This window comes from Xiphophorus maculatus, chromosome 24 (genome assembly GCF_002775205.1).
Source record: "Xiphophorus maculatus strain JP 163 A chromosome 24, X_maculatus-5.0-male, whole genome shotgun sequence".
Classification (NCBI taxonomy): domain Eukaryota; kingdom Metazoa; phylum Chordata; class Actinopteri; order Cyprinodontiformes; family Poeciliidae; genus Xiphophorus; species Xiphophorus maculatus.
This window is the reverse complement of record NC_036466.1, coordinates 10,108,977-10,123,707: the sequence shown is the minus strand read 5'-3', so window position 1 is coordinate 10,123,707 and position 14,731 is coordinate 10,108,977. Positions and strand designations below refer to the sequence as shown.

The window sequence follows — 14,731 nt, the reverse complement described above, 5'->3', positions numbered from 1 at the left end:
GTGGGAAGAATAGATGAATTTAGCTATTTTTCATAAAATAAAATAGATTTTTTTACATATTTGTTGTATGACATTAAACAGATAACCTGTGAAAAAAATCGAGTTCCTCTGATCAGTGCTAACTTGAAACAACCAATCAGAGCCAGGAGATGAGTCAACCCCTCTGTAGCTAGCAAAGCTTGTTGTGAATGCTAAGGCTAGTTAGCATATCAACCAATGACAGCGGATAAATGGTAAGTTGTTTCTCCTCCATTAGATCATTTAGCACCATGTAAATAAGACTGATTGACAGCGCTAAGACCCTCCCCCTTGATGTGATTGGTAGTTTCTCGTTGGGAGTGGAGCATTTCTTTAGACAGCAATAGTAGCTTATGTAAGAGATGGAGATTTTCATAGACTATTTGTCTCATATTAAACCGTTGTGACGTGGTGACTGGTTTAACAAATATGTAAAAAAAAAGAAGATACTTTTTATGTAAAAGTGACATACTGCACCTTTAAAAAGAGGCTAGCAGCATCTCAGCTAAAATCATTTTAGCTAGATTTTCTAGCTAATTTAATAGCTATAAAATCTTACTCCTAATATAAATAATTAATGAGCGCTTACAGCATGAAAACAGCACAATGTTTACTGCTACGTTATTATAATTCATAAAGAAAAACAGCAATTAGTTACACAAAATCCTATTAGTTGCAATTTCTATGAGCGTTTTGGATCTAATTTACCAAACTACCAATAGACAGAGTTGCGTAAATGTTAAAAATCTGATTGATCCAAATCCAAATTATGAAGCTAATCCTCCAAAGGAATTGATTTCAGTAAAGTGTAAAGAGTCTGGACTTATTTTAGAAAGAGAAAGGCCCCACCTATAACTCCCGAGTATTTTCTCCCATGCCATTCTTAGCATGACGTTAGCCAGTAAACAAAAACAGATGCATGTGTGGTTTGTCTCTCACCTCCTGTGTCAAAGTCAACATCCTCTTCATCCACGCTGACCACATGACCTCCAGAGGGGGGCGGGTTTCTCAGAGGGGGGTAGACGTCCACCACCTCCAAAGGAAGCCAAATAAATCTGCACTTAAATACACTTGATCAAACATATAAAAACAACTTTAATTTGTTCAGTCAGTGCAATTAGGAGTATAACAAAGAATGTAAAATCAATAATAAAGGCTGGCAAATACAATATGTTGACTATCTTGGTCAAACTAAGCAAATCGTCCAGAAAATTAAGTTAGGAATAAATAATAAAGGATGACATCGCTCAGAGAATGAAGGATAGATTTAGACTGAATAGATCTACCCAAAGGTTTGGGCACATTGTTACCGATACCCGATCTAGAATTTGTTTCAAAATTTGGACCGATACAGATATAAATATTGGATGTTTGCATCTCTACTGATTACAAGAAGAAAAGTAAGATGGATTAAGGGAAGTAAATAAGATGGAAGGACTAAATAAAAAAAGAGGATTAAAGGAAGTTTGGAGCAACGACTTAAGGAAACATTTGCTACCTGTGGCTGCTGTTCCTCGACCCGTTGAGTGCGCCCTTCTGGAACCGTCAGTGGAAACCCGGGTGGAGCGTACTGCCTTTCTACCGGCTCCAAGGTCAACGGCACGTCTTCTCTGTTGTACGATAACTGGCGATCGGAGTCTTCCGATCGAGTATTTGGAGAGTCGGGACTACCAGCAGCATCCACTTCTTCTTGGCTCTCTGGCTCAAAGTTGTAATCATCAAACTCATATTCTGGAGTGGTTGTGTCCTTGGAGAGAAAGCAAGTGAAGTCTTCAGAACGATGAGATGAGAGAGCTAAACGTTGGACGGCACAACAAACAATTATTACCAGATAGAGACCATAACCAGCAGTAGGGGGGACAGCAAGGAGACCACCAATGGATGCAGGAATGATCTCTTGAAAAGAAAACCGTTTTCCAGTGTGGAAGAGCCAAACACCTGGAACGCCAGTATTTCCAACCCTGGAGAATCAGATCAGGATTCATCAGTTGTCAGGTTTTTCCTTTCAAGCCAACCAACCAATAACAAGATCTTCTTTTTGATAAATATACTTAATTTCCACATTGTTTGTTTTAATTTGGCATTAAGAGAATTCAGTGAATAAAGAAGAGAAATCCTCCTCCAGATTAATTTAATACATGGTTTTTACTGTTTTCATGTAACATTACTACGTTTTACAATAGATGACAATAGTCCAATGTTACCAGAGTTGAAATGAGGAAACTACATGAGTATGTGGAGCAAAAGTACAAATTAAAAAGTAAAGTAAAAACATCAGACAATACAGAGCAAACTTTAAAATGCCTAGCAACAGTGTGAAGTTTATTGGTTGCTAGCTAGCCTCATCAGTGAACTGAGTTATTTATCTAAGCAAATACATTTAATATTTTAAAAGGTTTTCTGTTTTATTTGTTGTTTAATTTACAAGGTGAATAAGATGAAAAGTGTTAGCCAACTTATTTGGTAGCTTGTAGCCAACATTTTTCTCAGTTGTATATGAGAGTGTTTTAAAAATTTAAGAGGCTAACAGTGTAAAGTTTCTAAAATTAAACTTTTTTTCTGACGTTCAAAACAATCCCAGTCATTTACATAATTGTTTATAATCATGCAGGGTTCCCCTCAGTGTATTATAAGCCTGGCGGGCCACCAGGCTTTACTTGTGCAATCATGTAACAGTTTTTAAATTGTGTGGTCCACAGCTGCCAAGGGTTGTTTGTTTTAAGAGCTTGTAATATAATTTTACTTACTGAGAAAGCCTTTTAACACTGTTTTCATCTTGGGCAACGCTGTAAAAAGGTCCATCGGTTTTGGAGATGATGAAAAATGAAACTTCTCCTCTACTGAAGCCAACTCTAGCAGGAAACTCTATCTCCACATTATAGGACTCCTGGGAAAACAAATAGAAAACAAGTGATTTCAAACCGGTTTTAGCTGAAACAGTTTGAGCAAACCGTGTGTCTATAAGACTGCAGATAACCCATGAAATTTACCTTGGGTCGCGTCCCAAAAAAGTTGAGTCCATCTTCGGGATAAAGGAAGAGAACGTACGAGTCAGTTTCATCGTATCCAATCACAGTTTGGAACGTATTGACCTTCAGAGACACAATAAAGAAACACAAACAGAATAGGATTCAAACAGAAGTTAGTGTAAAACGTGACTTTATTTATAAAGTTGTACTTCATATATTATTCCTCAGTAGGAAGCAACAGACGTAGATAAAGTCTGTCAAGCCACCTTGAGTATCTCTACTCAATGCAGCTTCACCATCATTATCTTCCATTTGCTTCCTACTTTCTTTACAGATCACAATGTCATCTGCAAACAACGTAATCATCACTTCAGTTCAATATACTGGCATAAAGGGCTTTGTTTTGGAATTAATATGGGAATTATCTGTTTAGAGATACTGAGACAGTAGGTGAACTAACTCAAAGTAATGTTTTTATATTCCTACTTGAGTATTTCTGGGGTTTTTTCAGCTGATTAAATTAAGGTGAAAACAATAATGATTAGTGAAATCTGTCTTTTTTATATGTTTTACCAGAAAAGAGACAGTTACTAGTATCAAGTTCTACTTCTTTAAAATATAGGTTTCCTATCATACTACTGCTACGGTTTAAAGTCCTTTTATTGCAACGCCTGTGACAGGGCTGCACGTAGTATGGAAACTAAAGGAGCATGACAACACTTTCTGCTGCGTTTCCATTGACCATGTAATTGCGCACATTGGAATTATGAAAATAAATTTGCTTAACTGAGACATGGTAATTTCGAAAAACTTTTAGATAAAAAGCACGAGGAAATTAGTGTATTTCGCAAAACTGCAATAAAAACGCTTTTTCTGCATCATGCATCATCTGTTACTACTGGCAGAAACGACAAAGAAGACGACCGGAAGTGTTAGGAGGGTGATGGCGCTGCATGTTTTTAATGACTTATCGCATGAAACTTATTCATGTGTGATTTTAGTGGAAACACTTTGTATTTTTTCAACACCAGCGGAACATTGACATAGTTTTTCACAGATTTGCAACAGATACACAGTTAATAAGATAATGTAGCTTTAAAATCATAGTTGAGATGGATGGATGACATAACAATTATTCTATATTGTTTTACAATGATATACTTGTCATTGTAAAGAAAATAATTAGATCATGTTATGTATTTTATTCCAAAATGTATGTTCAAACCTTGCATCTTATCAAATTGTAACAATCCCATTCCAGGTCGTGCTACTCTCCACTATACCCCAACTGACAAGGCCGCCTCCTCTGCTTCAAAAACTCACCTCTAATGTTTAATCTTCTCACTTCTCCTCCCCCCTTCCTCTCTCATCTCCTGTTTCACTGGGTATTGTGGCTATCTCACCCCTCTTTCTGCTCCTTACACCCACCACAACCATTTGTTGATCTGCCTTTCTAAACATTTAATCTATACGGACCGACGCATGAGGAAACGTGGGCCACTCTGCCTACTACAAACCACACTACAAACACTCAGATTTCATGAATGAGGGAAACACTTTGAGCAATCCTACGTTGTTTTTCTTTGGAACTGCTCCCGGTTACCTGCATGCACATCGACACAGACATTCAGAAACTGATGTATATAGAACACCACTGGTCCTGACCACCCCCGGCCCAGATGTTGAGCTCCCCAGCTGTCTCTCTGAATCTGACCGTCCTTCAGGGTGATGTTACAGCTTGGAAACCAGTTCTCATTAGACAAAGAGCCACGGGGCGCAAACAAACACAGATGTCCCTTTGCTTATAGTCATCTCATGTGAACGTATGTGGGCCTGCTCCTAATTGTTTACATCAACATCTTAAACCTGTCTTGTTGTTTGTAGGAGGGGGAGGACTTTGTACTGTCCAGACTCTTTCTAATTAGCGAGGAAAAGGAATTTTTTAGACTGTTGTTTGTTTAAATACCACAATTAAATGTAAGTATTTAAGGCAAAGAAGAGATGGGTACAAAAAGGTTGTTGAGGTGCATATTGTATTTGTGTGTTTTCCCCTTGTATTAAGGGGCTCTGGAGGGAGAACCTTTCAAAGGCCAGAGGGAAAGGTTTAGTAGGTAGGTAAATCAGAGAAAAAGGAAGTATACTATAATGAACCCTAAAGTACTGGCTCAATCACCTCTTTAAAACATTGAATTCAGGTATTCCAATCACCTCTGTGGCCACAGACTTACAAAAAATCCAGAAACTAGGAATGCAGACTACTTTCTGAAGAAATGGTCTACTCTCAGGAAGTCCAGGATTGTACCTTGTGATTTTTTTCTTCTCACTACTAAATAACCCATATTCAATTGTTAGTGGTATTATAACAAAGTGGAAATGATTGGGAATGACACCAACGCTGCCAAACTAAAGAGACCTTCATGATCAAAGAACTCCATTCAACCCTTAAGTCCCCAAGTGCAATGCAATGCTTCTGGTGAAGTGATATAATGTTTTATTGGAACATGTTTCCATGATGCCATTGGAGACATGTTCTCTGCTGGTCTGTAGAGTGGTGAATGTTACCTCTCTTTCTGGCAATCCAAAGGATTTTTTTGGTCATTTCTTGGCAACGGCCAGAAGGAGACTTACCTAACCGCACTGTGTCCAGAGTAACATCTAGTGTTGAAGGGTTTTTTCCGGAGTTACATCTCTTCGCATTGGTTCCAGTGAAAGGAATGCCAACATATTTCGGATAATTCAATGCTTCAAGATGACTGTACACCAGTACACAAAGTAGGGTTTGTAAAAACATGGATGAGTGAGTCTGGTGTGGAAGAACTTCACCGGAAACCCCATCTTAGAAGAGCGGAGCCTATTAAACGTTGTCCAACACATTATGGGTTAAGAATGGAGCATCCATTAAGTTCTATTGCGACCTAATACTTTCACAGTTTAGATCTGCTTAAGTTGGGGAACAAGCAGACAGTCGTCAGCAGGGAAAGCTGGGGGAAACGGATATTGAAGTTTGGACACTCAATCATAATGAAGAGACAAATACCTCCAGCACTAAACAGTTTGAATGTAAAGATAAGCCTCTTCCTGGGTTGGCTTATTACTGTTTGCCTTGGGTTTGGCCCAAGACCTTCTCCTTATGGAACATGGTCAAAACGGCTCCACTAGAAGACGCCCAGAGGGCATTCAAAGCATACTTAAGATAACATCAGTCTTTTTGAGGCAAGTAAATACCCATTTTTCTCTATGACATGAGACCAATCCCATTTCCAACATCATTCATAGTTACACAAAGTTTCAACATTCACCCACTGGTGAATGTTGAAACAAACAAATACTTGTTCATCCTCCATTCAGCTCTCACATCACCACAACAAACTGTGAAGGAACGAAAGTACATTTCCACCACTATCCATTTGTCTCATGTGGAGCAGGACAGCAGAAAACTTTCACTTCTAGTTTCACTTTCTGGACTCTCTAAAGGTTTGGTTAAAGAGTTTGGGGGGTGGATGAACTGCAAGGAAATGGTGCAGGTCTGCTAGGTTTAGGCAACGATGAACTGAACATCTTCTGACAAGAACAGTAAAGAAAAACAGCAGCTAGAGTTTATGTATGATGAAGAAAACCCAAATACCTCTTTTGAAAAAATGCTTGAGTTTTTCTCTCCCCATAATGATCACATGTAGTCACATTCAATAAATTAGAACAGATATGTTCCTATGAGGTCTGTCAGATTTTGAATATAACCTTTAAGCAGGTATTGATTTGTCTTTACCATGGGAATAGACAATGGGAGGATACGATAGCACTAAGTAAATGTTGAATTTACTTGGAATGTCTTCTCTGTATGACTAATCATTGTGTTAATATTGTTGCAACCACAAATGGCTATGCTATAATCTTCAGTTCTCTCCACCTACTATAGTATGTTGGGAAAACCCCATTTTGTTATGTTTTCCTCCCAATCCCGCCTCTATCTGTTTGGTTATTTGCCAAATGCTTGTGCTGTTTCACTGCCTTGGCAAAGACCTTTTGGTGTTCTTTACAGACTCACAGCTGGAAGAAAACAAATTACAGCCAACAGAGATGAAAGGCTTTCAGAAATTGTACCTCAACACTCAACCTTCCTGCAGGCATTCCCTCACACCTTTTTCTTTTTTTAAAATAGGGTGCTGACACTAGTGGTGCTGACCAAAGACAAACACAGACATCAATTACTGCAAACCTTCTGCTGCTGCTTTTCTTTTCAGGGAGATTACAGATGATTTATGTTATGTGGGTAGCATTGTCTGCCTGATAGCTGGCCGGACTTCCCAGTAAATAATTACAATGTCTGCATTAGATTTGAAACACATAGTTTCATGTAGTGTGTTCTGTTCTGCAACATGTGTTTCACATGTTTCACATTACATGTAACAAACCGCAGACCGTCACAGTCTTTAATTTAAACAACCCAAGTCCTCTGTGTTAATCAAAGTTGATATACAAGGCTTATAAAGCTTTATTTAAAACTTTATTTGGCTCACTAAACTAACTTTATGAATACCTCGCGATAGTTTTCACACATTTAGAACTTTACAATTTTTGTCACATTAAGAAAAAAGATTGATACATTGATTTTAACATGCTTTACGTTAACCCCTTAAGACCAAAGTCTCAAATCTCCGTCTAGATAGTTTTGTTATTGGCTGGAAAGCACAATGTTTCCCCTTTCAGAAACCGTTGGTATTTTTCAGATAGCGCAAAGTATTGTGGAGTTACAGTACTGCAAATTTGGCTTGTAAAAACTGCAGAGATCTCTGAAAACATGTCTACAAATGACTTAAGATGCTTCTGGTATCACTGTAAATGTTATATAATCTCTCATTTTGTGTCTCTTCGGCTGACACATTCAACTGAATAGCTAAAAACATGAAAAGTGCAGCATAGATATATACAACCCAATTTATTCCAATACTTCTAAACAAAATACAGTCCTTAAGAAGGCACTAAATTAGTAAATAGAATCCAGATTGATGGACTTAAACAATGAACAACAACTGCTAGGCACAATAGCAGACTGGAATGATAGGTTGTATGTTAGAATGGTCCAGTCAAAGTCAAAGGCAAAACTTGAAAATCTGTGTGAGTTTGGAGTACGTGCCAAAGAAGAATGGGAAAAAACTGGAGTCTCTAGTTATGCAAAACTGGCAGAGAAGCATCCCAAATTACTTGCATCTATAACCACAGCAGTATCAACTCTTTTAAAAACCATGCATCATTTAGTAGAGGTAGCATGCTAACTGCTGAAAATACCTCCAAAGAAACCCATTTGAGTAATTACATAGAAGCGCTGCATTTCGGCGCTGTAGGTTTTGCACAAATTGAAGTCAGAGGTATGTGTAGTGTGGTTAGCCTGGAGCATAATGTGGAAAAGAGGTCAGGATCCATGTTCTACATGTGTGTTTTTGGTTGCTGGTGTTTCAGTCCGTTAACCACAGAGCAGCTGCAAACAGGCAGAGACACAGACAGCAGCTGTGGTCCAGTTGCCAGTATCACCAGCGTGGCTTCATCGTGGGAACTGGCAACACAGGCACACACATTAACACACGCCACCACACAGATTTCTGGTCAGGAACTGTGCACTCATGTTCCACTCATGTCTTGTAAACTTTTGTGTCTGAGTTTATAAACCTTTGAATTGATTGAAGAACATTTACAGATTATATTCTTTGGTCCTTGTAAGGTTTGTTGAGATAAAAAACATATTTTTTCTGACTGGGTTCCAGATGTAATGTCATTTTTGTCATCCTTGCCTCTTAAGAAACTGAAAAACTCAAAGAGTCCCACTGCATGTGGTCAGAATAACATGGTGTCAAAGTTGAAGAGTGGTCAGAACACGCTTTGACTGAACATAATCCAAGAAGAACCCCCAGACGTCACAGCTGGTGGGCCTCAGAAACAACAAATCTTATTCCTGAAACACTTCCTATGGTGCTAAAGAGAAAACCAAGTTGAGAGACTGGAAAACTAAAGGGGCATTCTGTATGAAATGATCGGCTTAAAACCCTCTGAAGTAGGAATCCTAATTTTCTATTGATATGGAAGAATTTTCACCCATTCTTTGCTGAATTCCTTCAAGTTGGCCACTATTTTTAAGGGTTTTTCTCACCATCTCAGTCAGATTTAAGTCTGTACTTTAACCAGGTCACTCCAAAACCTTAATTTATTGGGGATGGCGGGACATTCTCCTTCAGGATTTTCACCAATAACAGAAAACATAACAGTCCCTGTTGGTACATTGTTTGTTTTCTGAAATGCTGTGTTTGTTTTATTCTAGACGTAATGAGACAAAAGCGAATACAGACCTTAAATATATTATTTACAAATTATTTAGTAGTCTTAGCAGCATTTCTCCAGTTCTCTTCAAAATGACCACAGGTCTGATCAAAATGACCTTGTTTTTATTTTTTATTAAACAGAAATTTCCTGATTTTGCTCAAATGACAAAGGACATTCCCTGGAAAGGTAAATAATGCATCTGCTAGATTATTTTGGGGGAGATTGGTTGGTTTTTATGAAACTGATGGAGTGATGAACATCAATATGATTTAATAATATGTAAAAGTGAAGATAAGGTTATTGCAGAAAGATTGGAAGTGCTTACAGATACACTGCAGCTATGATGACTGAAGTGGTGAAAGAAATCACTAACATTGATCCGTTAACATATGTATTTTACTTTAAGTATGTCTCATTGTTTGAATTGTGCTTTGTTGTGAACCAATTTTGTCCTGTCAGAAGCTTTTCTGTAGAAATCATTACCAAAGTAAGCAAATATACAAACTTAATATACCAACGTCTTTGTGTTCAAATTGATTTATGCTAGTAGCATTTTTAGAAGGTATATAGGTTTATGCATACAAGTCAGAAATCTATCTTTTTAAGCAAGAATGATGTGAATGGTGACTCTTTTGCTTTATTGGTCTTCATGTCTGATATTTGTTTCCTTAAGCACTTCTTGTTTCCCGTCCAACTCCAGAACACCCCACAGTCTGGCCCTTCCCCCAAAACGCCACCCCATGACTTCTTATACACAACCCTAAGAAACACACACCTCAGATTAATCAGTTCACACACACACATACCACCCCAGCCCCCTTCCACCCCACCCTGCACCTCTGGCTAATCTCTTCAAAGGAAGATGCTATCAGTCCAAAGGAGACACAGTGAAGCAGAGACACCAATCCGTTCCAAAGGATGGATCCTTTAAACTACAAACTCCAGTAGAGGCATTTTGTACCCCAGATCAGGAGACTTATCCTGATTTAAAACATTGGCATCACTGCAGTCAAACCAAGCTCAAGGTACTGAGCAAAGTCCTAAAGTGCTTGATAATTGTTTCAATATTTGGCTTTGATCAGACAGCAAGATAGAAATAAATCTAAAAGAAAATATACAAGGAAAGCGAAGACAAAGAGGAACCACTGCTGAGAGGGTTGGACGGTCACAGAAAGATTCCTTGGGGGTTTTCCTTGAATCTGCCACTCCCTTCATCCCACCATCCCACAAGCTGCACACCAGGAACTACAAAGCAATGTTTGTTCAATCGATCACCTCAGTCTGCCTGGCTTTACTTAGAGTCTTTCCCAGGGTTCAACCGAAGCAAAGTTTCTGATGCAGTTCAAGAAAAGCTTTTCTAATGGGCCTGTAACTGTGACTTGTTTAAAATGAAGAGCCTATATTTTTCACAAACATGTAGTCACTCAGAAAGTATTGAAACTTTATGCTTTTCATTGAATTAGAGTTATTTGTGATGAAAAGGGAGGATGAAAGACTCCCAGCTGTGGATCTCTGCAACTCCTCCAGAGTTACTATAGACATGTTGAATGTTATTGATAAGTGATCGTCTGAACGGAGCTAATTTAAATACCTGCTATGCAATTGATCTGTCAGAGATGGTAAGTGGGTTGTATTATTTATTTTTTTACTGAACCCAAACACTGGATTCTACACTTCTACATGTTAAGGTTTTCAAAGTCAAGCTATTATCTGACCCTTGTAATGTGATACATTAGTAGCAAAGCACTGTGTCCCTTTTTATTTTATATATCATGCTGTATATTTAAGATTTAGAGTGTTATGTTGGTAGTTTAGGTAGGCTAATAGCTAAAACCAATGGTATTGATCTTCAGTGAGTAGGTTTTTGCCCTCCAGCAGGAAGAAGGCGGGATCTTGTGTGTGGACAGCCGTGTCTTGGTGGATTGGCAGTACTCCTTCCTTCATTTACATAATCCCAACAAAATACATTACAGGTTGCTGTTTTAACATAACAACGTGGATTTTCAAGGCATGAGTTGTGAAATACTGTAAATCTGGTCAACTTGCTTTAGCTTATATCTTGTGGAAAGGAATGAAACAGGTGCACAACATGCAGCTAGTTTAGCCCACTTATTGCGCCATTCATCATGGGAGCAGCAGCTGGAGCTGGGCACATCTGTCAAGCAGCTCCTGCAGGGAAATCCTGGTTGAATATTTTGTTGACCGTTTTAATCGTACGGACATAAGACACATACTTTGTGCACTTACTATTTGTTGCATTTGTTGAAGACTTTAGTGATAATTGTTGATTCATTTATTGGTAGTTGCAAGGTAAACAAACGTGACTCAAGTTGTAGCCTACAGCTAAACTCTTGACCCAGTTTCAGCAACTTATTTCCTCTCTACATTCCTCTCAAAATCCCCAAACTATATGAAACAATATTTCTAGAAACTTTATGAAGACTAGGTAACAGGAGAGTTGGTCTATGCTTGAGTGGGCAAGGTTAGTGTGGGAACTGGAGGAAGGAGTAATGGGTTGGTAGGGCAGGGGACTCTTTGATGACACTTAAAGATGGCCTCTGACCCTTTAAAAAGGTTAAGAGGCAGATTAGGAGGGGAAAGGTGGGGGTTATGTACCTCCCACCTCAGGATTAGTATGAGCGAAACACGATTTACAGGAATTTGGGACTGTGTGTCTCCAGAACACCAAAGTCCGCTAGTAGGGGGTTGAATTTGGACAAAGATTGTGAGTGTTGTACCTTTGTCTGCCTTACCTTGTTGGTAGCGCCAGTGGCTCGAGCTTGTTCTTCGTACGCAGCGACGTTTTCCCACGTTGCCACCACGGCGTGTGTGGGAGTGAATTTTGCATCTGGGAAGCCCCGGTGAACCTCCTGGAGGTATAAGATGAATGAACCAACGGATGAAGAGAGGAGAGAATGACAAATGAACAAGGGAAGGACAATGGAATGCACTAATGGAGGATGAACCAAAAGGGGAAGAAGCCAAATCTGAAGCACGGTTTTTACATTTTTGAAGTTTGAAAACCAGACAACTTCAAATCCGACATACCTGAGCAAATCTGTTAAGTACACTGGGTGTTTCAGTAAGGCGGTAGTAAATGTTTCCTCGTCCTCCACTTGTGTCAATGTCGGCCAGGAACGGAGCCACAACGGGGAAGTCTGTAGGCAGACCATCATCAACATACTGCTTTTCCATTGGCAGGTCCTGAGCCGAGACGATGCCATTCGTGGCCACCTAAACCAAGACACAAATCTTTGGTGTTAAAAATGACTCCAAATGAACCCACATCCCCTATAAGCCACTGGAACCCCCGGGAACCACATAATGAACCTCTTCATTACCTCCCTAAACCACTGAAACAGCCCCAAGGATCCCCTGTCTGGACCTGATTATGTTTAGGAAACCAGCAAACCACATTTAAATGGCTTTCAGTCTGATATTATCCTTGATGGTAGAGCATGACCAATAATTCCTGTGAAGTGTGATGCAAAGAAGCACAAAATGTGAACAGTTAGAATCAGAACATAAAATGATTACTGCCCACACTGACGAACTTTTACTAGAAACATCCCTGTTTAGTACTCACTTTATGAGGTACATATGTTTAATTACTTAATGTTTCCAATTTAAATGTCAGTTTAAATTGGGAAATGGCAGTACAAAAGCCTTCAAATGACTTGATGAAGTTCAAACCGATGTTTGTTCACTAATGTTTTCAAACCAACCCTTGCAAAACAGCTAAATTTATGAAGATTAAATTGTTGTAAAAATTGAGAACATTTATAATTTTCCTTCCACTTTGCTAAATAGACCTCATAATAGATGATGGTGGCAACAGCGTGTTGTCATTCATTCATTTTTTTTAGATTTTTATTAGCAAATTTAAAAATAAATTACAACACGGTGGATTCTGTAGTTTGGAAATCTGTGTAACCTGCTTCTTACCTTTTTTGTTATTATTATTACGACTAGAAATTATAATTTATTCATACAGAAAAATCTCTTGAAACTTACAAGAGGGACCTGTTAGATACATCAGCAAATGACATAAAAATAATAATAATAGCGTCACCTGCTTCGTTTATGATTGTTGAAGTACATTAATAATATTCTAACATTAAAAAATATCTATAAACAATTATAGCTAAACAGTAATTTTCTTTTCTTTTGTTTTTTACATCTTTTTACTGCAGGAAGTCTTTCCATGTTAAGGAGAATGACAGACTGGAGCAAATTTGCAAATGCATTAGAACAAATTAAGCTGTTACAAACTAAAAATGGAGGAAAAACTAAATAAAAAGTGACTTACATAGAGCTGGGAAAAAGGGGAGTCAAAAAAGTAAAAGGGTCTCGGTAGGGTCAGCGCTCTGGATGTCTCATCGTCGCCCTCTGGTAGAATTAAATCTCCGTTCAAATCCCCGAAAGGGAACAGATCCGTCCTCCGGATGGCTGTGACCACACACACGGTGCAGCTCCAGCAGCACAGCAGAGCCGCGGTCAGCATCGCTCCTCTGTCCATGGGCAGGCCGAGCAGCTCTGGGAGCACAAACAGCCGGACTCGGAGAGCGGAGCAGCGGAAAGGAGGAGAACCCCGCCGGGACCCAGCCGCTCCTGCCGGAGCGGGAGGGAGGAGCTTAGCCGCGCACTGATTGGTCACAGGCGGGCTGAGTGACACGCTGCGTCCCGGTGCTGGAAGTAACATCTGGCTCGAATTAAGAGAAAAAGACAAATGGAGCATTTTTAATCCGGATGTAACAGTATCCGTTTCTCAGTACTCATGAAGACATATAGTCCCGTAACTATTTTAATACACACACACACACACACACTCAAAAACTATAAACTTTAAAAAATATTTATATTAAGATATTACTAATAAATTAAAGAAATCACAAACTTTAATTTGTCGTTTTTACTTTTATTTATTCAGTTTAATCAAGTCAGCGACATCAATCTGACTCATTTGTGCCATCTAGTGTCTGCACCAGTGTACTGCAACCTTTACTTTAAATCCTGTCCCACTCCTTAAACTTTTCCACATTTTGTCACGTTACAATCACAAACTTCACCCTATTTGGCAACACTTTATTTAAAAGGGTGTGGATAAACACGATATATGAAGGAGTTTTCATGAATGTTCATGAAGACACTTCTTGTGAAGTGTCATTCGGTAAATAATAACTTTTAATGCAGTTACTTTCCATTAAAAGTGTCATTATTTACCAAAAAACGCAACATTTTTAATTGACTTTGAATGTAACTTTTAGTGCAAATTCATTTTAAATCTCAGGTAGAAAAAGAGCAAAAAACCAAACAGTTTTTAAAGTCAGTGTATAATCTTGTACCATGTGAATCTTCTCATTTCTGTAGCAAATGTTGACAAATTTAAACAATATATTGTGAACAAGTGTTAAATTTAGGTCATATTCTCA

At 38.7% G+C, this 14,731-nt stretch overlaps 1 protein-coding gene across 3 annotated transcripts in view; it reads right to left on the bottom strand.

Moving 5' to 3' along the window:
• The window catches only part of nid2 (nidogen 2), a 48,073-nt gene extending 34,072 nt beyond the window's left edge, over positions 1-14,001 (bottom strand). For all 3 annotated transcript variants that reach the window (XM_023329457.1, XM_023329458.1, XM_023329459.1), the window contains exons 1-8: positions 13,609-14,001; positions 12,348-12,533; positions 12,053-12,169; positions 3,009-3,110; positions 2,766-2,905; positions 1,847-1,979; positions 1,517-1,765; positions 958-1,051 (exon numbers count right to left, since the gene is read on the bottom strand). In XM_023329457.1, coding sequence (XP_023185225.1) covers positions 958-1,051; positions 1,517-1,765; positions 1,847-1,979; positions 2,766-2,905; positions 3,009-3,110; positions 12,053-12,169; positions 12,348-12,533; positions 13,609-14,001 — 1,414 coding nt within the window. The remainder of the gene's footprint in view (positions 1-957; positions 1,052-1,516; positions 1,766-1,846; positions 1,980-2,765; positions 2,906-3,008; positions 3,111-12,052; positions 12,170-12,347; positions 12,534-13,608) is intronic.
• Between the last annotated feature and the right edge of the window lie 730 nt (positions 14,002-14,731).